Source organism: Lithobates pipiens, unplaced genomic scaffold (assembly GCF_037356315.1).
Source record: "Lithobates pipiens isolate NorthernLeopardFrog02 unplaced genomic scaffold, aLitPip1_a1.2 Scaffold_41, whole genome shotgun sequence".
In the NCBI taxonomy this organism is placed as follows: Eukaryota; Metazoa; Chordata; class Amphibia; order Anura; family Ranidae; genus Lithobates; species Lithobates pipiens.
The window spans coordinates 4,077,308-4,101,801 of NW_027507861.1; the positions used below are offsets into that span (position 1 = coordinate 4,077,308).

The following is a 24,494-nucleotide window of genomic DNA, read 5'->3' on the forward strand; positions in this document are numbered from 1 at the left end:
CTCTCTGCCTGGGATAAATCCTACCTGATCTAAGGAGACCAGGTCAGGCAGAAGAGGCAAGAGACGATTAGCAAGCATTTTAGCGTAGATTTTAAGGTCCACATTTAGTAAGGAAATGGGCCTATAATTAGTCACTAGGGAAGAATCTTTATTCGGTTTGAGGATTACGGAAATGTGGGCTGTTAGTAAATCTCTAGGAGGGGGAGAACCAGAGGCTAGAGAGTTGAATGCTGCTAAATAATGAGGTTTAAGGGAATCAATAAAAGTCTTGTAATAACCCGTCGTCAATCCGTCCGGACCCGGGCTTTTACCAGGTTTCAATTGTTTGAGAACTGTATCCAGTTCCGTTGAAGATAAGGGTCGTTCCAGGTCCAAAGCAACATCCTCAGACAGAGGATCGGGGGCGTAAGAAGCAAGGAAATCTTCAATCAAACGAAGACGAGAAGTAACCTGTGTGAGGGGAGCATCAGGGCCTAGATTATATAGTTGGGAATAATAATGTACAAATTGGTTTGCGATTTGATCATTAGCAGATAGTTTCTTACCTTGAGGGTCAACTATAGAATGAATGGTCATATCTGCTTTTTTCTTTCTGAGAGCCCTGGCTAGGTATTTACCAGCCTTGTTGCCATACTCGTAAAAGGTTTTATGTGCGAGGGCATAGTTTCGTCTGATCTGAACATTTAACGCCTCTAGAAGCTCCCTGCGGGCCTGAAGTAGATCTGGAAGGGCTGCTAACGCTAGAGAATTTTTATGGGCAGCTTCTAAAACGTGTATGCGCTTAGATAAATTAGAAATGTGTGCGATTCTATCTCTCTTCCTCTTGGACGCAATTGCCATAAGTTCTCCCCGTATAGTGCTTTTATGCGCTTCCCAAAGCACCATAGGGGAGACCTCTGGTGAGGAATTTTCTTGAAAATAAAGATTCAGTCGTTGAGTTATGTTGGTGGTGACAGTTTCGTCCGTAAGAAGTGATGGGTCCAGTCTCCATATAGAGGATCTATTGAGGATAGAGTGTGCTATGTCTACAGTCAGTGAGATCGGACTATGATCTGAGAAATACATAGGGTGGATCGAAGTGGCGCGTATTGAGGGCAGATCAGCTTGTGAAATAAACATATAATCTATTCTGGAGTACTTATTACGAGGGGATGAGTAAAATGTGAAGTCTTTGACATTGGGATTTAACGTTCTCCACGAATCATGCACTGCTAAATCGCGCAATCGCTTCTTAATTGTCTTAAGTGCAATGTAAGGTACAGAGGAAGCCCCATTAGACGTGTCGAGGGAAGGGTTCAAAGGGATATTGAAATCCCCTCCCAAAAATAACATGCCTTCCTGAAATTCAGCTAGTTCTCGAAGAGTCGCACTGAAAAACGGGACCTGCCCAGTGTTGGGTGCATAAATATTGGCAAAGGTGACAGGTTTGCCGTAAAGCGTGCCTTTCACAAAAAGGAATCGCGCGTCTTTGTCAATACAAGTATCCTTAAGGTGGAACGGGCAGTGTTTCGCTATCAAGATGGACACCCCTTTGGTTTTTGCCACGTGGTTAGTGGCATGGAATGCGGTAGGAAAGCGGGCATTGGAGAATTTCGGTGAAGACCCCGTTTTAAAGTGCGTCTCCTGGAGAAAGGCCACGTCTGCTTTGTATCTGTGTAGCCCGAGTAAAACTTGTGAGCGTTTCTCAGGCAAATTCAACCTTCTAATATTGATAGACACTATAGTAGTGAGTACTTTTTTAGAACTACAATGCGGTTTGGCCATTGTTATCAGATCAGAGTAAGATACCTAATATCCTGAGGACGTGTGATCACTAACAGAGAGGAGCAAGTGTAATTTGTGAGAGGCGTAGGCCCAGAACCAAAGGCCGGAAACTAGACTGGTGCGGTAACACAAAAAAAAAAAAAAAAGAAAAAGGAAACAGAAAGATATCCACTAAAAGTCAGTAATAAGGTATATGGCTATTAGCAAGAGCCTGCTTGCTAATCAGTAGGGAACAGAGAGACTGAACCCTAACAAATAAACCAAAATGAGGCAGTGGGGAGAATTAATACAACAGTTGAAAAACCCAAATAATAGGTCCACTGAGTGGGGTTGGCTAGAGACAGCGGGTAGTGGTGTAGCGACGACAACGGACTAGCGTTAGCCGACTAGAGAGAGATTAAAAAGTAGATTAAGGGAGGAACGCTCATGTAGAGCGAGAGCAGACAATTGGGAGCTCGCCCACACCCCAGGACTAAGGTACGATGTGTAATAAGGAGCCACATTGATTTGGCCATGTCCACGCTAACGGTGGGGCAATGTGTATGCTCAGTGAGCAGGAACGTGGACCGACAGAGCTAAGAAAAGAGGCAAAAGAAAAATGAAAAGAACCCTGTGTGTCTAACCAGTTTTAATGCTAAACATATGACCACCAATATAGCCATTTATAAATAAACCTCTATTCCCTAGGACCTGAGAACATAGGGAGAACAAGCAAACTGTCTCGGGGTATCAGATGCAGGTGGAAGCCCTCCCATGCTGTATCCAATAGGAAGTGACTGGGACATGTGGAGAAATGAAAGACATTGGGAGAGAGAATTCCCTCAATTACATACGTTTACCAGTTTTTTTTCTCTTTTTTTTTTTTTTTTTCTTTCCCTTTTTTCTTTTCCTCTTTCCTTTAAAATATAATCTGGTGAGAATACACTGGTCTAGAGCTTTAGGGAGAGGTAATGCAATAACATCCTCAGGTGGAACAAATAAAATATGTGCAAGAACGCATGTAGGGTGCCCTGACCCGGAACGACACCCCGAGACAGCAATAAGCCAAGACAGAAATATCTAAAATTTTACTATTAAAGAGGAAATTAATAACTAATCAAAAGGGACCGAGAGCAACTCCATGTTAAATAATGAATCATATAGTATCACACATATTTGACATTGAGAGGAGGGGGAAGGGGAGACAGCACTAGGAAAGAGAGTTGAGGCAAAATCCAATAGTAGTTACCCAGGGCGAAAGCAACGATAGGGAGGCCAAGGTAATGGGTCATAAAACAGTGTTGAAGTAGTTCAGAGCAAAGACAGGCTCTAGTGATCCCTTAGCCGGGACAGCGGGGCCCGTCAGCAATGCAGGAAACTAAGCAGGTGACTTAGCAAGCCAAAGAGATTTTTCAGCGTCGCTCCTCAACGGTCTCGACGAGCTCTCCTGGGATGAGGAGCCTTGGTCGGGCTTAGACCGTGTTGCGGACCAGCAGCAGCGGGATGTTCTCTCGGAGCAGAGGGTGATCTTCTCCTCCTGGGGCGTGCATCCTGGGTATCCATTCCCTCTTCGATCGGAGCAGATCTTCGGAAAGCCGCCGGTCTGAAATCCGCATACCAGTCCGGAACCGCGGTGAACGGTATTTCAAGTGTTTCGCAAAAATAGCGTAAATCCTCTGGAACCCTGAGGAGAGCAGAGCGGCCGTGTGCAGACGCAGATAAGCCGAACGGGAACCGCCAACGATAGGGGATTCCCTTGGCCCTCAATACTTCCAGGAGTGGGCGCAGTTCCCTCCGACGCTGCAGGGTGATGCCTGACAAGTCCTGGAACATTTGTACAGTTGCACCATTATGAGTAAGCGGGTTTGCGTCCCGAGCCCTCCTCAGTATTTCCTCCTTCAGCTGGTAATCAATCACACAGCAAATTACATCACGAGGAGGATCGGAATCTTTACCCCTCAGGCGTAGAGCGCGGTGAATACGCTCCATACCGATCGGGGTAGATGGAGGCCTGTCCAGTAATTCATTGAAGAGGGATGTTACCTCCACTTGTAAATGCTCTGCGTCGATGGTTTCTGGCATGCCACGGATGCGGAGGTTGTGCCTCCTACCGCGGTTATCCAGATCCTCGATATGTCGGTTGAGGTCCCTCAGCTGTAAGGTATGCGTATCAATTGCTTGACAGGAACGGCGGAGCACTGTGGAATGAGATGCCATTACCGTCTCCACTTCCTGCACTCTTCCTGTAATAGTTTGAATATCTACTCTGAGGTCAGAGATGGCCGCTGTGAGGGCTGCGGTTAGAGTCTCTTTTATATCGGTAGCCACCGATCTAAGGTCTTGCAGACTCGGTTGTTGTTGTGGCGTGAGTACAATGCCCTCATCCTCCATGGGGATTCGCTGGCGCGCAGCATGGGATCTGCCTGAGGCTTGTGAGGTGCCTCGTGGTGCCGCCATGTTGCTGGCCTGGCTCCGGAACATTTCAGGGATGTTCTGACTCACGCGCCCGGTATGCTCTCTAGGAGATCTGGAGCGGGATGCAGACGAGCTTCGGGAAGACGTTCCCATGGTGCTGGAGGTGAAACGGGTGTAGAAATCCTCCGATATAGGCTGAAGAGTCTCTCAGTCGGCCGGAGCTAAAGGATTAGGCAGCCATTCTCCACCGAGGTCAAGCCACGCCCCCCGTGTCTTTCATGTTCTATCTTAGCCGTCCTTATTGCACCCTTACATTTCTTGTTGCATTCTTTATAAAGTTTGAATGCTGATGATGATCCCTCAACCTTGTATTTTTTTGAAGGCCTTCTCCTTTGCTTTTATATGCATTTTTACATTGGAGTTAAGCCATCCAGGACTTTTTTTTGCTCTTTTAAATTTATTACCCAATGGGATGCATTGGCTAATGCCCTTATTTAATATGGTCTTAAAGCAAACCCATCTCTCCTCCGCTTTCTTTGTTCCTAAGATTTTATCCCAATTTATGCCTTCTAGTAAGGTTCGTAGTTTAGGGAAGTTGGCTCTTTTGAAATTCAGTGTCCTTGTATTCCCCTTATGTTTCCTATTTGTGTGATTTATATGGAAGCCAATTGACCTGTGATCACTGTTCCCTAAATTGCCCTATATTTCCACATCTGTGATCAGGTCTGTATTGTTGGTAATCAGTAGGTCCATTAACGCTTTATTTCTAGTTGGTGCGTCTATCATCTGGCTCATAAAATTGTCCTGCGTGACATTTAGGAACTGGCGAACCTTAGATGAATGCGTGGTTCCCTCCGCCCAGTCTATGTCTGGATAATTAATATCCCCCATTATGATAACACTTCCCATCATTGCTGCTAATCCAAATTCTGATAGCAGATCAGTCTCCCCTTCCTCCCTCAGGTTATTGAGGTTAACCTGGCATTCTGCCAGTATTTTTTTCCCCTTAGAAGCTCTACCCATAAGGATTCCACCTCCTCCCTAGTTCCCTTAGTGATGTCATCTCTCACATTGACTTGTGCATTATTCTTGATATATAGGCATACCCCTCCCCCTTTTTACCCTCTCTATCCCTACAATAAAGGGTATATCCTTGAATGTTTGCCAGCCAATCATGAGAGCTGTTGAACCAGGTCTCTGAAATTCCCACAAAATTCAAATCCTCCTTGTAGGAATATGACCACACACTCAGCACTTGGTAAGCTCAGATCTCTTGTAGCTGTGCTGTGTGAATAGTCTATTGAGATGAGTAATAGCTTAACTGTGTACGAAGATATTAAGTATATGTGATCTTAACCTAATGGAATCCCTGAGACATTCAGCAGAATCAGATGGAACACAAGTAGCCATCTGAACTTAAGTGGTATTGTTGAATGCATCCCATAAACATCAGCAGCTCAGTGTTGAAAGGCCTACGGCAGCTTGGAACATTGCTTTCTCCCCAGAGACTTCTCCCTGGCTGGGTTCCCAGTCACAGACCTGCCTGTAAAGATGTCATCCATGATAGGAGATGAAACATGTAAAGGAGCCATTAGTCATGGGAGGGGAAGTAGAACATGTAGTCGAAGGTTTGGAGAAGGTGGGCTTAACTGGAGCACTCAAGCCTGGTTTAGGGTTTATCAATAGTCAGAAGAATCTGAATGGACTTTTTCCAGTGAGGCTTCAGAGGCTTTGCAAGATGCCACTTGACCCCATTCTAGCCTCCGACAATGAGGCAGTCTTGGTCAAGTATTGGCTCAGGATCTAGCAATGAAGAAAACACTTGGGAACACAGCTCCATATACCACATGTTTAGTCAAAGCTCCACAAAAAATAAAAAGATGAGAATTATGAGGAAAACAGTTCAGTCATCAGTGCTTATCTGAAAAAAAGGTAAAAAAAAAAAAATCACAGATCTTCTAAGTGTGTGTCTGATAGGCATAAGCACTAAAGTCACTGCATCTGATCATTGCATTCCAATTTGCTCACAAATTTGTTTTTTTTTCGTATTTCTAAAGTAGCATTTTATTGTTTCACTTTTTCCCTAGCTTGTGGGATGACGTTGGGGCTGATGGGACAGACACAATTCCTTTAACATCCCCCTGCTTCCAGAGTTTCCACTCTACAAGCTTCTCTGCTGAAGCTGGTGAATCCTCTGTTGATAAATTAGCCCGGTATTAACTGTAAAATCTTTGTCACATTCTGAGCATTAAAATCACTTCTCTCCAGTGTGAACCCTCTGGTGCCTGATAAGGTGTGACTTCCTTGTAAAAGCTTTTCCACATTCAGAACACTGATATGGCTTCTCTCCAGTGTGAACCCTCTGGTGTCTGATAAGGTGTGACTTCAATGTAAAAGCTTTGTCACATTCAGAACACTGATATGGCTTCTCTCCAGTGTGAACCCTCTGGTGTCTGATAAGGTTTGACTTCAATGTAAAAGCTTTGTCACATTCAGAACACTGATATGGCTTCTCTCCAGTGTGAACCCTCTGGTGTCTGATAAGGTTTGACTTCAATGTAAAAGCTTTGTCACATTCAGAACACTGATATGGCTTCTCTCCAGTGTGAACCATCTGGTGTGTGATAAGATTTGACTTATTTGTATAAGCTTTGCCACATTCGGAACACTGATATGGCTTCTTTGCAGTGTGAACCATCTGGTGTGTGATAAGCTCTTTCTTGGTTATAAAAGCTTTGCCACATTCAGAGCACTGATATGGATTCTCTCCGGTGTGAATAATCTGGTGTCTGATAAGATTTGACTTCATTGTAAAAGCTTTGCCACATTCAGAACACTGATATGGCTTCTCTCCAGTGTGAAACATCTGGTGTCTGATAAGCTCTTGATTGGTTGTAAAAGCTTTGCCACATTCAGAACACGGATATGGCTTCTCTCCAGTGTGAACCCTCTGGTGTGCGATAAGCTCTTGATTGTTTGTAAAAGCTTTGCCACATTCAGAACACGGATATGGTTTCTCTCCAGTGTGAACTCTCTGGTGTTTGATAAGATTTGGCTTAATTGTAAAAGCTTTGCCACATTCAGAACAATGATATGGCTTCTCTCCAGTGTGAACCCTCTGGTGTGTGATAAGCTCTTTCTTGTCTTTAAAAGCTTTGCCACATTCAGAACACTGATATGGTTTCTCTCCAGTGTGAACTCTTTGGTGTGTGATAAGCTCTTTCTTGGTTCTAAAAGCTTTGCCACATTCAGAGCACTGATATGGTTTCTCTCCAGTGTGAATCCTCTGGTGTGTGATAACATCTGACTTCTGTGTAAAAGCTTTGCCACATTCAGAACACTGATATGGTTTCTCTCCAGTGTGAATCCTCTGGTGTCTGATAAGCTCTCCCTTGGTTGTATATGTTTTGCAACATTCAGAACATTGATACAGCTTCTCTCCAGTGTGGACCCTCTGGTGTATGGTAAGCTCTCCCTTGGTTGTAAAAGCTTTGCCACATTCAGAACACTGGTATGGTTTCTCTCCAGTGTGAACCATCTGGTGTGTGATAAGTTTTGACTTAGTTGTATAAGCTTTGCCACATTCAGAACACTGATATGGCTTCTCTCCAGAGTGAACCCTCTGGTGTGTGATAACTGTTGCCTTGGTTGTAAAAGCTTTGCCACATTCAGAACACTGATACGGCTTCTCTCCAGAGTGAACCCTCTGGTGTGTGATAACTGTTGCCTTGGTTGTAAAAGCTTTGCCACATTCAGAACACTGATACGGCTTCTCTCCAGTGTGGACCCTCTGGTGTATGGTAAGCTCACCCTTGGTTGTAAAAGCTTTACCACATTCAGAACACTGATATGGCTTCTCTCCAGAGTGAACCCTCTGGTGTGTGATAACTATTCCCTTGGTTGTAAAAGCTTTGCCACATTCAGAACACTGATATGGCTTCTCTCCAGAGTGAACCCTCTGGTGTGTGATAACTATTCCCTTGGTTGTAAAAGCTTTACCACATTCAGAACACTGATATGGCTTCTCTCCAGTGTGGACCCTATGGTGGCTAAAAAGTTTTGACTTCAATGCAAAAGTTTTATCACATTCGGAACACTGAAATGGTTTCTCTTCATTGTGAACCTTCTGGTGTGTGAAACATTTTGTCTCCATTGTAAAACCTTTGTCACGTTCCAAACAAGAAATATCTTCTAAAAAAAGTCTCTTATGTATTCATGGGTTGGACTTTACTGTAAAGCCAAAGTTACTTCCAGAGAACGGAAGGACTTCTCTCCTGTTTTCTGAGGCTGGATCATTATTGAAGAGGATCCAAAACATTAATGACATTTAGAACATGGATATGTCTTGTGTCCTGCGTGAATCCTCCAATGAATTGCAATAATGAATTTCAGTCAATTATAACACTGATATGGCTTGTTTCCCGTGTTTTATTGATGAAGGCCAACATGACCAAAAACTTGGTTCATCAAATCCACCTGTAGAGAAAAACAAATAGAAGTCAGAATTCAATAAAAAGGTTTAATAAAGCTGCTTCCTTTTTTGACATTTATTATTAGCTGCTTCCTGCTCGGACTATTGTAATATTACGGCCAAGCAGCAAAACTGTAGTTCTGGGAGAACAGATCTCATGTGGCCCTGTAGGGCCAAGCTCCAGTGAAATCTGTGACTCGTTGTTTTCACTGGACACAGCAGGTGACTGATCAGTGTACTGGCCCGCTGCCGGTACCATGTGATCGCTGTGACCAATCAAAGCGGATCACATGACAATTGTAAACAATGAATGGCTTATAGCAATGAAAGGCACTGCTATAAGCAATCAAAGTGTGTAAAAAAAACAAAACTGATTACCGCCCCAAAGTAGTACAATGTTACTATGGTAACACTGTATTGCTTTGGTCACAGTATGTATGTAAAAAAAATATATAAAAAAAAAAAACTTGAAAATACTTAATTTATTTTTTACATACTGTCACCAGTTGGTGTCCCTGCTGACCTCCACACCCGTTATATGATGACGCTGTACTGCACTGGAGACAGTAAATAATCCAAAATATTGTAACAATGACAACTTCATAAAACCTGCTATGCCTCTTACTAAATACCTTGGAATGTCTACTTTCCAAAAAGTGTTTGGGGGCTATTTGTGCCGTTCTGACATTTTAGGGCCTCGAAAAATTAGATTGACCATCATTACATCAGGATTGATCGATTTCCAGATATATATCCCAGTTTGTGGACTCTATAACGTTCCTACAGACTAAATCATATACACTTATTTGGGATATTTTCACCAAAGAAGTGTAGCAGAATACATTTTCCAGGATGGGAGAGGCTTTGAAGAAGTCCTGGGAGGTGACCATAGGAGGAGGTTACGTGGGAGCTAGAGAGTAGTAGGTCTTGTGAGGAATGAAGAGAACGGTTTGGTTGGTATTTTAGGACAAGGTTGGTGATGTAGCTGGGGGCAGAGTTGTAGGGGGCTTTGTAAGATGTTGTTAGTATTTTGAATTTGTAATAGGTAAGGGATTGTCAAACAAAAGAGTCCCCCTGGCATTATTGAACCTCTAACAGGTAGGAGAGGTTGTGGGGAAAATTGTGTGCAAAAGTAAGGACTGTATACCATCTGGTCAAACGTTTATCTCTGGACAGTGCTGGAAAAGGGGGATTTGTGAGCAAAGAATAGGATATGATCTGTCTAGGTGAATGTGTGCCCCAAATCTCTTCCCATGTCAGAAGGATTGGAGTTGTGACATTTTTGTTTTGATTGGTAAGGAAGTGATGATATGGAAATTGTGTGACCTGTTGGCTGACTTCATCTTTATTCAGACATCATGCAGGAATGCATTGTCACCTGACCCGGCTGTAACGCTCATTAATAAGTGTCTAAATAAATGCATAATCCCTTGCCAAAGACAATACATATATATATAGCCATTTAAATTGTTTACAGGGGTTATGGCTGAAGCTGGCAATTCTGTTTTGCATAAAAAACGATCTAAGCAGCTGATTAGCTGCCGGATCACTTTTAGCCCCCATACACACGCTCGGAGAATCCGTCGGAATGTGTCCTATCGGGCCGTGTTGTCGGATAATCCGACTGTGTGTGGTATGCATCGGACTGTTTCCGTCGGAATATCCATCGGACCAAATTTTCCAACTTGTTGGAAATATTTTCCGACAAACTGGTCCGATAGGACATACTCCGATCATGTGTAGAGAATTCTGATCGGACAAAGTGCCACGCATGCTCAGATCAAATTCCTACATCAAAGCTATTGGCTACTAGCCTGAACGTAGTCCCATCGTAACGAAATTACGTCATCACATTCTGAAAGATCGGATTTTTCCACAACTTTGTACAACCGTGTGTATGCAACAGTTTCGGACACAATCCGACGGAAAAAAAATCAGACGGATTTGGTTGGCAGAATGTCCGACCGTGTGTACGGGGGCTTAGAAGCAGTCAGAAAGATCATCCGTCCTCCCGTTGCTTGCCGGTGTTTCTCGGGATTACTGTACTTACCTGTTTTCAAGCCTTTTGGTATTAAAGTACTGAGAGTATAGATCCAGTATTTCTCTTTACATAGTAAAACCCTCAAATCAAAGTCTCCTCTCCTAGGGGATACATTTAGGGAAAGATCCCCTTCACTTTCAGGCCATCTGTTTTTCCCGTGTGGATTTTCCTAAAATATTGTACTAAGAGATTCTCTTTTTCTTTCTCATCTTTTACAGGTTTCTTGATGTCCCTCAGATGTTCACATATATGGATTTTTAATTGTTGCTTTCTTTTCCGTATATAGAATTTTTTACATGGACATTCCAACATGTAAATCACTTTGCTTGTAGAGCAATCAATACATCTTTTAATTTTAAATGTTTTAAATCGATCCGAATCAGTGAATATCTGAGGAAAATGAGAGGTACAGAAACCATGAATCAGACTGAGACAGAAGTACAATTAAATCACACTTGTTTATTAATAAAAATAAAAAGGTAAATAGAAAAAGCGTAGTCAACGCATAGCCAGAGTCCAGTAACCGGATCGAGTAGTCAGCCAGGCCAGAGTTCAATAACCAGATCAAGTAATCAGCCAGGCCAGAAGTCAGGGATACAAGTAGAGCAACAGCAAGCAGGATAAGGAGCCAGAAAGGATGTCAGCAAGCCAGTCTCTAAACAAACCACAGGAGATGGTTTCAGTGATGTGACCAGGGCAAAGGCAGAGGTGAAGTGAGCTGGAAGGCTTTAAGTAGGCAGGTCAGACGAGCATCATCAGGAACAGCTGGTAACTGTGGAGAGAGAAGAGAGCTGGCAATTAGCCGACAGCTGAGCAGCCAGCCCAGAGAAGGAAGGGCTAAGCCAGCCCTGACAGTATCCCCTCCTCAATGACCGCTCTCCCTCGGAGGGCCACCGGGCTTGAGGGGAAATCGTCTATGGAACTCGCAGAGGAGCACAGGGACATGTACGTCAGAGGATGAAACCCAGGAGCATTCCTCCAGACCATATCCCTTCCAATGCACCAGGTACTGTATGCGCCCACGGAACCTACTGGAGTCAACAATGGATTGTACCTCATACTCCTCATGGTTCTCAACCTGAATAGGGTGAGGACGTGGCACCGAGGTGGTAAATCGGTTACAGACCAACGGTTTCAATAAGGAGACATGAAACACATTTGAGATGCGCATACTAATCCTGCAAAGGATATGGAAAGGCCCAATAAACTGAGGTGCAAAATTCAGTGAGGGAACACGAAGCCGGAGGTTGTGAGATGACAGCCAGACCCTGTCCCCAACCTGGTAGGAAGGCGCAGGCAGGTGTCTGCAGTCAGCATGGAGTCTGTACCTATCATTAGCATGACGCAAAGCCTCCTGGACTTGTACCCAAGTGGAACAAAGATCACGGAGATGCTCCTCTACTGCAGGAATACTCTGCGGAACAAACGAGTCAGGCAACATGGAAGGTTGGAAACCATAATTTGCCATAAATGGAGACAATCGGGAGGCAGAATTCATGGCACTGTTGTGAGCAAATTCTGCCCAAGGTAATAGGTCAGACCAGTTATGATGGTCAGAAATATAGCAATGTAGGAATTGCTCCAAGGACTGATTGACTCGTTCTGCGGCCCCATTAGACTGCGGGTGATACGCAGGAGAGAACGCAAGCTGGATTCCCAACTGTGCACAAAAGGCTCGCCAGAACCGGGAGACAAAACTGGCTGCCCCTATCCGAGACAATCACTTTGGTTAGCCCATGTAAGCGAAAGATCTCCCAAGCAAAAATGGAAGCCAGTTCCTTAGAGGTGGGCAACTTCTTAAGTGGAATACAATGAAACATCATTGAGAACCAGTCAGCCACCATAAGGATAACAGTGTTGCCTTGGGAGTTGGGCAATTCCACAATGAAATCCATAGACAGGTAAGTCCAGGGCCTCTCTCCATTGGGTATGGGTTGTAGGAGGCCCACTGGAAGGTGTTGTGGAGTCTTACTCTGAGCACACACGGGACAGGCAGCTACGAAGGCAGTAACATCAGCCCGTAGGACTAGGCCACCAGAATTGTTGGGAAATGGCTCAAATGAGTTGATTCTTCCCAGGATGGCCAGCTGCCTTGGGAGAATGGTAAGTCTGGAGCACAGCAGTACGGAGACTCTCTGGGACAAAGCGGTCACACGGTTTATCAGGAGGAGCATGGACCTGAGCAGCAAGAATTTTGTCACCCAAAGGAGAAGTAAAACTGGTGCGAACCGTAGCCAAGATATGATCAGGAGGAATCATAGGAACCGGAACCAACTCTGGCTTGGAAGTGGAGGAAAATTGTCATGACAAGGCATCAGCCCTTACATTCTTAGTACTGGGTAAGAATGAGACAAGGTAATTAAAGCTTGACAAGAAAAGAGCCCATCGCGCCCTTCTGTGATAGAGTCGCTTAGCCTCAGACAAGAATGTAAGACTCTTATGGTCAGTAAGAATAAGAACGGGCACAGTGGTACCTTCCAGGAGATGTCTCCATTCTTTCAGGGCTAAAATTATCACCAACAGCTCTCTGTCACCAATCTCATAATTGCACTCAGCAGGTGACAATTTCTTGGAAAAGTAGCCACACGGATGCATAGCGCTCTCAGAGTTAGGACGTTGAGACAGAAGGGTGCCAACTCCAGTCTCAGAAGCATCAACTTCTAGGATAAAAGACAACGTAGGATCAGGATGTGCCAAAACAGGAGCAGAAACAAAGGCAGCCTTGAGAGTCTCAAAGGCCTTAATGGACTCCGGAAACCAACTTTGTGGGTTACTGTCCTTTCTGGTCATATCAGTCAGGGGCCTGACCAGAGACGAGAAGTTACGAATAAACTTCCAATAGTAGTTGGCAAAGCCCAGGAAATGCTGCAGAGGATGTAAACCCACAGGTCGAGGCCACTGTAGGACTGCCGAAAGTTTCTCTGTGTCCATCAAAAAACCAGCAGTGGAAATGACATAGCCCAGGAATGTAACCTGTTCACGATGGAACTCGCACTTCTCCAGTTTACAATAGAGATTTTTCTCTCTTACTTTCTGAAGCAAACGACAGACATCTGTGTGGTGGCTCTCCAGGGACTTGGAAAATATGAGGATATCATCGAGATAAACCACCACACACAATTGCAACAAATCTCGGTGGACATCGTTAATTTTTTCCTGGAAAACTGCCGGGGCATTACAAAGGCCAAAAGGCATTACCAGGTATTCATAATGGCCTATTCTGATATTAAACGCAGTTTTCCACTCGTCGCCCTCCTTAATCCTCACAAGATTGTATGCCTCTCTCAAGTCAAGCTTTGCGAAAACCGTTTCTCTCTTGAGGCGGTCAAATAACTATGTAATCAATGGAATCGGGTAGGCATTCTTAAGCATGACACGATTGAGACCCCTATAATCTATACAAGGTCTCAGTTCACCGCTCTTCTTTTTCACAAAGAAGAAACCAGCACCAGCAGGAGACGAGGACTTGCGCATGACCTTATCCTCCAAGACCGACAAAGGGTAAACCCGACCATGAGGAGGTATAGCACCAGGTTGAAGGTCAATTGCGCAATCATAAGACCGGTGTGGAGGCAAACTACCGGCTTGATCTTTATCAAAGACATCGCTAAAAACGCGGTACTTCTCCGGCAGGGAGGGGAGTAAAGAGGTGCACAGGACCTTGGATACCTTCAGGAAACATGTCTCACTGCATTGTGGTGACCAGGAGAGAACCTCAGCACGGAGCCAATCAAAAGAGGGGTTGTGCCTCTGTAACCAAGGATAACCAATAAACAGCGGAAACCTGGGTGAGGAAATAACTTGGAATTGGATTATCCCATGGTGAAGATCCCCTATGGCCATGGACAATGGAACCGTCTCATCAGTCACATGGGCAGGCTGTAAAGGTCTCCCGTCAAGAGCCTCAATGGCAAGTGGAGTGTCACGCAGCTGCAGCGGAATCGAGTGCTGCGATACAAAGGCAGCATCAATGAACAGACCTGCAGCCCCAGAGTCGATTAGAGCCTGTATCTCGATGGACGACTCAGCCCAAGAAAGGGTGACCGAAACCAGGGGCTTATCCTTCTGGATAACTGGGAACGAAACAACGCCACCTAAGGTCTGTCCATGACAGGACCTCAAGGTTCGGGCGTTCTCTGGACGGGTAGGACAAGACTTCAAAAAGTGACTTGCCTGGCCACAATAAAGGCACAATCGCTCCCTCCTCCTAAAGGCTCTCTCATCTGCAGAGAGACGCGTGAAGCCAAGGTGCATGGGTTCATCTTCACTGACCAACTCGGTACCAGGAGGCATGGAAGGTGAGGGAGGCATGGCTGGGGCTACAAAGCTTGGAGGCAAATGTACAGGAGGCTTCCGCAAGCGCTCCTTAAGAGAAAGTCTTTCTCTGAGTCTGGAGTCAATGAGGATGGCAAACGAGATCAAGCTCTCCAGCTCAGTGGGTATATCTAAGGCTGCTATCTCATCCTTGATGGAATCCGAGAGACCATGAGAAAAAGCAGCCATGAGGGCCTCATTGTTCCAAGCAACCTCTGCTGCCAGAGTATGGAATTCAATGGCATAGTCGGCAACAGTTCTCATACTCTGTTTGATGGACATGAAGCACTTGGCAGCAGAAGCGGAGCGTGCGGGAACGTCATATACCCTTTTAAAGGAGGCCACAAACTGAGGGTAACTCAAGACAACAGGTTTTTGCGTCTCCCATAGAGGGTTAGCCCAGGCCAAGGCTCTCTTAGAAAGCAAAGATATCACAAAACCTACTTTGCTTCTGTCCATGGGAAACGCCTCGGGCAGCATCTCGAAGTATATCTCAACCTGATTGAGAAACCCTCTGCATTGAACTGGATCAACCCCAAATCGCTGGGGAAGCGGAACAGAACCAGACATACCTCTTATAGAGGTAATACTCGAGGCGGGTGCCTGCACAGAGACTTACGCAGCAGCAGGGACGGCCTGTGACTCAGGTTGTACCGGAGCAGCCACCGTGGGGGATTCCAGGTGAGCCGTGCGATTCAGGAGCGTTTGTAACGCCAAGGCAAACTGATCCATGCGGTGATCTTGCACATCCAATCTGGAAAAAATATTACCAACAAGTGGATTGACTGTATCTCCTGAATTCATGGCCTTCGCCTACTGTCAGAAAACATGAATCGGACTGAATCAGAAGTACAATTAAATCACACTTGTTTATTAATAAAAATAAAAAGGTAAATAGAAAAAGCGTAGTCAAGCATAGCCAGAGTCCAGTAACCAGATCGGGTCGTCAGCCAGGCCAGAAGTCAGGGATTCAAGTAGAGCAACAGCAAGCAGGATAAGGAGCCAGAAGGGATGTCAGCAAGCCAGTCTTTAAACAAACCGCAGGAGATGGTTTCTTGTGATGTGACCAACGCGAAGGCAGAGGTGAAGTGAGCTGGAAGGCCTTAAGTAGGTAGGTCAGACGAGAATCATCAGGAACAGCTGGTAACTGTGGAAAGAGAAGAGAGCTGGCAATTAGCCGACAGCTGAGCAGCCAGCCCAGAGAAGGAAGGGCTAAGCCAACCTTGACAGTATCCCCCCTCAATGACCCCTCTCCCTCAGAGGGCCACCGGGCTTGAGGGGAAACCATCTATGGAACTTGCGGAGGAGGACAGGGGCATGTACATCAGAGGATGAAACCCAGGAGCGTTCCTCCAGACCGTACCCCTTCCAATGCACCAGGTACTGTATGCGCCCATGGAACCTACGGGGGTGACAACAATGGATTGTACCTCATACTCCTCATGGTTCTCAACCTGAATAAGGTGAGGACGTGGCACCGAGGTGGTAAATCAGTTACAGACCAACGGTTTCAATAACGAGACATGAAACACATTTGAGATGTGCATACTAATCCTGCGAAGGATATGGAAAGGCCCAATAAACTGAGGTGCAAACTTCAGTGAGGGAACACGAAGCTGGAGGTTGCGAGATGACAGCCAGACCCTGTCCCCAACCTGGTTTCTAGTGATGTGACCAAGGCGAAGGCAGAGGTGAAGTGAGCTGGAAGGCTTTAAGTTGGCAGGTCAGACTAGCATCATCGGGAACAGCTGGTAACTGTGGAGAGAAAACAGACCTGGCAATTAGCCGACAGCTGAGCGACCAGCCCAGAGAAGGAAGGGCTAAGCCAGCCCTGACAGGTACATTGAATGAAAGTAAAAATGAGTGAATTAGTAGATAGAGAATGTTGAAAAAGGACAGACAGGGCAGACATGTGACCCCCTGATAGTGCTAAGGGTTAAATATTTTTCTACCCCAACAGAAAGAAATAATACAGCCAAATGAAAAGCCCTATGGGAAACCTCCCAAAGTCTCAAACAGGAAGATAGGGATTATCGAGGCACCCACTGATTTGGGAGCCTTATTTTAAGGCTTTGGCTAGCTCCTTCCCCACTACCTACCTGAGCATACACCTGAAAAAAGGAGAACATGCCAGTCCGCACCTCCAACTGCTGCTACTTATCTGTTATTTAACGGATTTGGGAATTCATTGTTCTAGACTTTGATCTTAAGCTGACGTTGACCTGTAGCCCCATCCTGACAGCTGCCCCACTTGCTCGTTATATGAAGCTACTCTATCTGAGCTAAAATATAGGTTTTTGATCGTACTTACACCTACTCTTTACACCTGATGGAGGTGGAAATGCGTTGGATACCAGGGATCACCATCCACTGGAGAGTACTAATATCATTTTATATGTACTGTTGTATCATGTTTTGTGCTATGTTTGTTTTATCATACAAAATTTGTTGTTAGACGTCTTTTTATGATTGTCTGATCCACTTGTTTCATGTAACCAATAAACATATTTCTATGTTTAATGCCCCGACAATTTGGGTTTTTGCCGAACAGCTGAACAGCCAATGTTCAGGCTTAATTCATGCCTGGGCAAAACTGTTTGCCCATCACTAGTGTATATATGTTGCAACCGCAACAGGAGTTACATGCCCTGTCATGGTTTGTGGGTGCCATGGTTGGTGGATGTCATGGTTGGTGGATGTCATGGTTGGTGGGTGTCATGGTTGGTGGGTGTCATGGTTGGTGGGTGTCATCGTTGGTGGTTGGAGGGTGTCATGGTTGGTGGGCGTCATGTTTGGTGGGTGTCATGGTTGGTGGTTGGTGGGCGTCATGGTTGGTGGGTATCATGGTTGGTGGTTGTCATGGTTGGTGGGTGTCATGGTTGGTGGATGTCATGGTTAGTGATTGGTGGGTGTCGTGGTTGGTGGGTGTCATGGTTGGTGGTTGGTGGGCGTCATGGTTGGTGGGTGTATGGCTGGGGGCTGTAGCACCTGCCAAGCATGACCCATTCAAGTGAATGAGGCCACTCTGCAAATGCCCTGCAACCTTGTGAGTACAGCAAACAAAAGCATTAAAGCAGGCAGCATTTTGTTGCTTTCTCACCAACTGCTTTAACCCCTTGGACTCCTCTGCATGCAGTTGTGGGGCACTTGTAGAGTTGCCCCATTTACTTGGGTTGGTTGCGATTGACAGGTGGTAGCACCCACCAAAAGCACCATGAAGAGTCCCCAAGCCTGAGCTGGACTATTTTTATTAACCAGTTCCTGACCACTGCACGCCGATGTATGTTGGCAGAATGGCACGAGTGGGCAAATGGGAGTACCTGCACGTCCCACCCTCCCCGTGGGCGGTGGGCGCAATAACGCCCCCTCCCCATGCCCGCAGCGTTCGGGTCCCTCCCCATGCCCGCGGCATTCGAGTTCATTAGGGGAGTGATCAGTCTCCAGGGCCAGGCCAATGATTTATGGTCTGGACTTGGCGATCACTTCCAAGGAATGAAGAGCTTCCCCTGCCTGTGTAAATGTAAACACAGACAGGAGGAAGCGATATCATCTCTCCTCGTGGAGTCTTTTCAATTCCAGTGAGAGAGAGGAGACATCTAACCATGAGTTGCACCAACAGCACACTAACACCAGTACACACAGGTACTCTTTCCACCCCCTGATCATCCCCAATCGCCCCCCCCCCGTTAACCCCTTCACTCCCTGTCACTGTGTCACCAATTGCAGTTTTCAGATTTTTCACTGATCACTGCATTTGTGACTGAAATAAGCATTAGGGCAGTTAGTATTAGCCCCAATTAGGTCTAGGTTACCCTCCCTAAGCCCCCCTAATAAAGGTTTAACCCCTTGATCGCCCCCCAGTTAACCCTTTTACCCCCTGTCACCAATGTCACTAATCGATCGCTGTATTCATGTCACTGGTGACGCTAGTGTAGCACTGACCCCCGAAGGAGCTGCTGGTTTTATTTGGGCTTACCGTTTCCTCCTTGTTTGCTTCTCCGTCTAGGGGTTCTTGTGGTAGATGGCCCAAAGAATGTGGAAAATAACACTGAATCCTCTTTTGGGTTATTTATTTAGAACATAAACAGAGTCTTTCAATAAAGGGTAGAGGGTTAGGAGTGAGTTCAGGTACTTAGATTGCAAAAATAATAGAAGTCCTTAGAGAAAATCCAGAGAATAAAGACCATTTCACAACTGGATTTAACAACCCCCAGATAGACCTCCTCGCACTAGGACTAGTAGCCGGTAGGGTGCTCGGTAAAGTCTCTGCCACAGACTTGTGATGTATATTTGAGCGTTTAAAGAGTTAACATACGGTAACAGGTTCTCTCAGCCGACCCGGCGATACCATATGAGTGTTGATCCAGGCTGTGTCCTTCAACTAAGCATCCAGGCTCCTTCAGAGAAGCCAGCCTTGCGCACGGCCTTCTCCTGAAGAGTCCTTCCCTGGGGTTCATCAGTTGCTGGGTCTCTCCCTTCATATGAGACGGCACCGGACCACCCTTGGATCAGTAGGCCCCGGAACTTCACTCGGGCCTGTCCCTGTAGTTGTGTCGCCTCGGGCCAGCCGGCCCCGAGACTTGGAATCCATGGTTCCACACCCCAGGCCAGGAGGGCCATGGGGCTGAGTCAGGAGGACCACCAGAACCGAACAGACAGAAAATCCAAAATGGAACCCCAAACCACGTGGCATCGATACCTTAAATACCACCCCCCAGAATGCACAGCAGGAAAACACTCCCACTGGGCTGGTTCCGAGAGACTAGTGGCATTCAAAGCACCCAGCTAGACTGTGTTTCTACTCTTGCCTGCAGTGACAGCGACACCTGTTGTCAAGAAGAAGCCAGTGCAACCCAGCTGGACTGGTTCTGAAACCAGAAATTTAGAGAAATAGTTCCAAAATCCAACTGTGGTTTCAGGCAAATTAACTTTTCAAAAAACAATAGTGTCTGCTCATCAGGAGCCAGCGCTATACGAGTTAGTGAGTTATGTGAGTTAGCCACTGATAATAGCACACTGACTGTCTAGTAGCACTGAACAGAGTCAGGTTCTATCTCTCTCCATTCCGCTATCGCACTGCAAATGGCTGCTCTGGGAAGGAACATTTTATAATGGGGTGGGTCTATGATCAATGAGCCATGATTGGATACAGTCATCATTACTATCTCCAATCATGGCTCTGACAGAGCTCTGTGCCCTGATTGGACAAATCCTTCATTGCTTTAGCCAAGCAGGGCTTCCAATGCACTGTGTGGCATTTAGTGCATTGTGGGGCAATCGGCGGGCCAAGCAAATGGTTGAATGCCCGGACAATTTGGGTGTTTGGCGAACAGCTGAACAGCCAATGTTCAGGCTTAATTCATGCCTGGACCAAACCGTTTGCCCATCAGTAGTGTACAGATGTTGCAACCACAACAGGAGTTACACGCCCTGTCATGGTTGGTGGGTGTCATGGTTGGTGGGTGGCATGGTTGGTGGTTGGTTGGTGTCATGGTTGGTGGGTGGCATGGTTGGTGTCATGGTTGGTGGGTGGCATGGTTGGTGGTTGGTTGGTGTCATGGTTGGTGGGTGGCATGGTTGGTGGGTGGCATGGTTGGTGTCATGGTTGGTGTATGTCATGGTTGGTGGGTATCATGGTTGGTGGGTGTCATGGTTGGTGTTTGGTGGGCGTCATGGTTGGTGGATGTCATGGTTTGTGGTTGGTGGGTGCCATGGTTGGTGGGTGTCATGGTTGGTTGTTGGTGGGTGTCATGGTTGGTGGGTGTCATGGTTGGTGGGTGTCATGGTTGGTGGTTGGTGGGTGCCATGGTTGGTGGGTGTCATGGTTGGTGGTTGGTGGGTGTCATGGTTGGTGGTTGGTGGGTGTCATGGTTGGTGGGTGTCATGGTTGGTGGTTGGTGAGTGTCATGGTTGGTGGGTGTATGGTTGGTGGCTAGTTAGCCAGTTAGGTGATTTGTTTCGAGACACTTTTTAGTCACTTGTTTGATCATCAAAGTGGCACATGTGTCACCATGCGATCTAATCATCGGGGCTTTCCCCAGCAGCTTGTAGATTCCCATATTAGGCTGGGGGAGAGAGCCTGCTTGAGATTTAATAATTTGCTCACTGTGAAGTAGAAGGATAATAAGAATGTTTTCGTTCTTTCCTCCCTTCATGCAGACACAGTGGTCCAAATTCCTACGGCGACTGGTGTTGTGGAGAAACCCCTCTGTGTCCACAAATATAACCTTAAATATGGGAGGGGTGGACCTCAACGGCCAGTTGTTGTTGCCATAACTAATTGCCTGTAAGGCCAGACGCTGGTACAAAAAAGTGTCCGTATATTTATTCCAGTTGGCTCTGCTGAATGCTTTTGTGCTATACAAAGATTCAGGAGGAACTGGATCCTTCCTTAAATTCCAGCAAGAGATCATCACAGCCCTTCTATTTCCAGACGGTGCTCCACCTCACCTTCCCAATACAAATGCAGTAAGCCGGCTGCATGGGAGGCATTTTCCTTATGTCCTCCCGAGTACCCCGACCAGGGGCGGACTGACAACTCATGGGGCCCCCGGCCAATAGGAGATTATGGGGCCCCCCAGGCAATCAGAGATTATGGGGCCACACAGTAGACACAAACACACACACACAGTATACAATCACACAGTATACACAAACAGGTTTCTATTGGCTGAGAAGGTACTGGAGAGGTGAGGCAGCTATAATCTTGGGATTTTTAGACCAAAAGGATGTCGGTAAGGGACATTTCAGAGACAGATGTAAAAAAAACACAGATTTTTACATACTGTCCCTGTTTTTACTGAGGCTGGCAACCCTGATGGGGCCCCCTAGTGGTATGGGGCCCTCGGGCAGTGCCCGAGTGGCCCAATGGTCAGTCCGCCCCTGACCCCGACCCAACCTAAACAAAAAGTGTCAGAAAGGGCTTTGTCTTCAAGTGGTTAGAAGAGTGGGTGATGTGCGACATAAGCTTCTAAATGTTGTGCATAAAATGCCAGGACAGTTCAACCCCCACCATGACTCCTTTTTGGAAACTAGACAACCCAAGCTATTTGCTGATCGGCATGTTGAGTCTATGAAATATTTTATATTTTGCCAAAAGTTTCGGGAAAATTACATTTGTTTTTTTATTTATTTTTTTTTGCACAAAGTTGTCACTAAATTATATATTGGTCAAACATAGCATGGTTATATGTGGAATTACATCCCAAAATACATTCTTCTGCTTCTCCTGAGTACAGGGATACTACATGTGTGTGACTTTTTGGGAGTCTAACCGTGTACAGGATCCCGAAATCCATCGCCGCCTTCAGGATTTCTAAGGATGTAAATGTTTGATATCACTCCTCACTACTAGGGATGAGCCGAACACCCCCCGATTCGGTTCGCACCAGAACTTTCGAACGGACCCCGCGTTCGTAACGAACGTTAGAACCCCATTGAAGTCTATGGGACTCGAACGTTCGAAATGGAAAGTGCTAATTTTAACGGCTGATATGCAAGATACTGTCCTAAAAAGGGTTTGGGGACCTGCCTCCTGCCTCAGGGGACATGGGTCACTGCAAAAAAAAGTTTTAAAAATGGCCGTTTTGGCGGGAGCACTGATTTTAATGACGATTAAAGTGAAAAAAAAAGTGAAATATTCCTTTAAATATGGTGCCTGGGGGGTGTCTGTAGTATGCCTGTGAAGTGCCACGTGTTTCCCGTGTTTAGAACAGTCCCTGCACAAAATGACATTTAACGGAAATAACACCATTTAAAACTGCTTGCGGTTTTAATGTTATATCCGGTTCCTGCAATATGGTTGAAAATCATTGAGAAAAATGGCATGGGTAGCCCTCCCTGCCCATTACCAGCCTATTTGGGTCTTGTACGCATATTAAGGGGAACCCCGTACCCATATTAAAAAAAGGAAATACGTGTGGCCCCCAGGCCCTATATACTCAGAACAGCAGTATACAGGCGGTGCAAACAAGACAGGGACTGTGTAGGTTTGTTGTGTTAAGTTGAATCTGTTTGTAATTTTCAACAGGTACATTTTTAAAGTGTAGCTCCAGTCAAAAAATCTATTTTTAAGCTTTTTGGAAAACATAGGGAAGGGTTATCACCCCTGTATAATTTGTTTTGTCGTACATCTTTTTTCATCTCACTTGCTGTTGTCTCCTTCCGTTTGCAAGTAGGAGATGTTTGTAAATTGGATGTTTGAAAGTGGGGCCTGCCCTATATGCTCTGCAGAAATGGTGGAACAAGGTGTTGGTTTTGCCACAACATTGTAAGCCCTCAAAGTGACTCTTGGTGGGCGCTGGAGCGCCCTGCTGTGAACGATTATATCAAGAATTGTAATTACATGCCATTGTTGAACAGTGGTAGAAAAATTGACCTTTGGTGGTTGTGGTGCTGGTGCCACAACACTATAAGTCCTCACCGTTACTCTGGGTGGGCACAGGAAGGGGCCCTCCTGTGAAATATTATATCAAGAATTGTAATTACATGTCCCTGTTAAACAGGGGCAGAAAAATTGGGCCTTAGGCACTGGTGCCATCACACTGCAACCTCTGCCATATACTCTAGTTTTATTGCAGGAATTAGCCCTGCTGCAAAGCATTGCATCAAAAAATGTAATTAAACACCCCTGTTGAACAGGGGCAGAAAAATTGGGCCTTAGGCACTGGTGCCATCACACTGCAACCTCTGCCATATACTCTAGTTTTATTGCAGGAATTAGCCCTGCTGCAAAGCATTGCATCAAAAATTGTAATTAAACGCCCCTGTTAAACAGGGGCAGAAAAATTGGGCTGCTGGCATCACCCAGAACCAAAAATGTTCTTCCAACATATCAGCGGAGGAGGAAGAGGATAGACAATCAACATAACAGGACAGTCACTCAGCATCAGCATAGGCAGTCTTGAAGGGATGTGGTATTTCAAAAAAAATTATTCGGTTACATCAGCTATAGGTGCTTGGTAGCTGTGGGTGATCCAAGACTGATTCATCTTGATGAAGGTCAGTCGATCAACTGATTCGGTGGACAGGCGCACCCTGTGATCGGTAACGAAGCCACCAGCAGCACTGAAGGTGCGTTCCGAAAGAACGCTGGATGCAGGACAGGCCAGTAGCTCAATTGCATACTGTGCAAGCTCTGGCCAGTGATCCATCCTCAAGACCCAGTAAGCCAGAGGATTTTCAGTGGGAAAGGTGCCCCTAGGTATTCCTGCACCATGTAAATTAGACGCTGGCGATGGCTGCTGGAACCAATCATACCTTGGGGCTGCGGACTAAAAAATTGTCTGAAAGCATCAGTCAGACGGCCACCTTCTCCACCGCTCCTTCTGACTGATGCCTCAGCAACACGTTGTCCAGGACCAGGAGTTTGTGACCTCCCAGTCTCTGGGAACGCGTTGCACAGAGCTTTCTGCAAGGCCTCCCGGAGATGTCTCATCCTCTACTCCCTCTGCGATGGCAAGATAAGGTCGGCAACCTTACCCTTGTACCGTGGATCAAGGAGAGTGGCCA

The 24,494-nt window shown here is 46.0% G+C and overlaps 1 protein-coding gene across 1 annotated transcript in view; it reads right to left on the bottom strand.

The window, feature by feature from the left end:
• Positions 1-3,186: 3,186 nt before the first annotated feature.
• LOC143956797 (uncharacterized) overlaps positions 3,187-24,494 on the bottom strand; it is a 33,111-nt gene continuing 11,803 nt past the window's right edge. Inside the window, exon 2 of the mRNA XM_077466971.1 lies at positions 3,187-8,634. Coding sequence (XP_077323097.1) covers positions 6,413-8,311 — 1,899 coding nt within the window. The 5' untranslated portion in view covers positions 8,312-8,634 and the 3' untranslated portion in view covers positions 3,187-6,412. The remainder of the gene's footprint in view (positions 8,635-24,494) is intronic.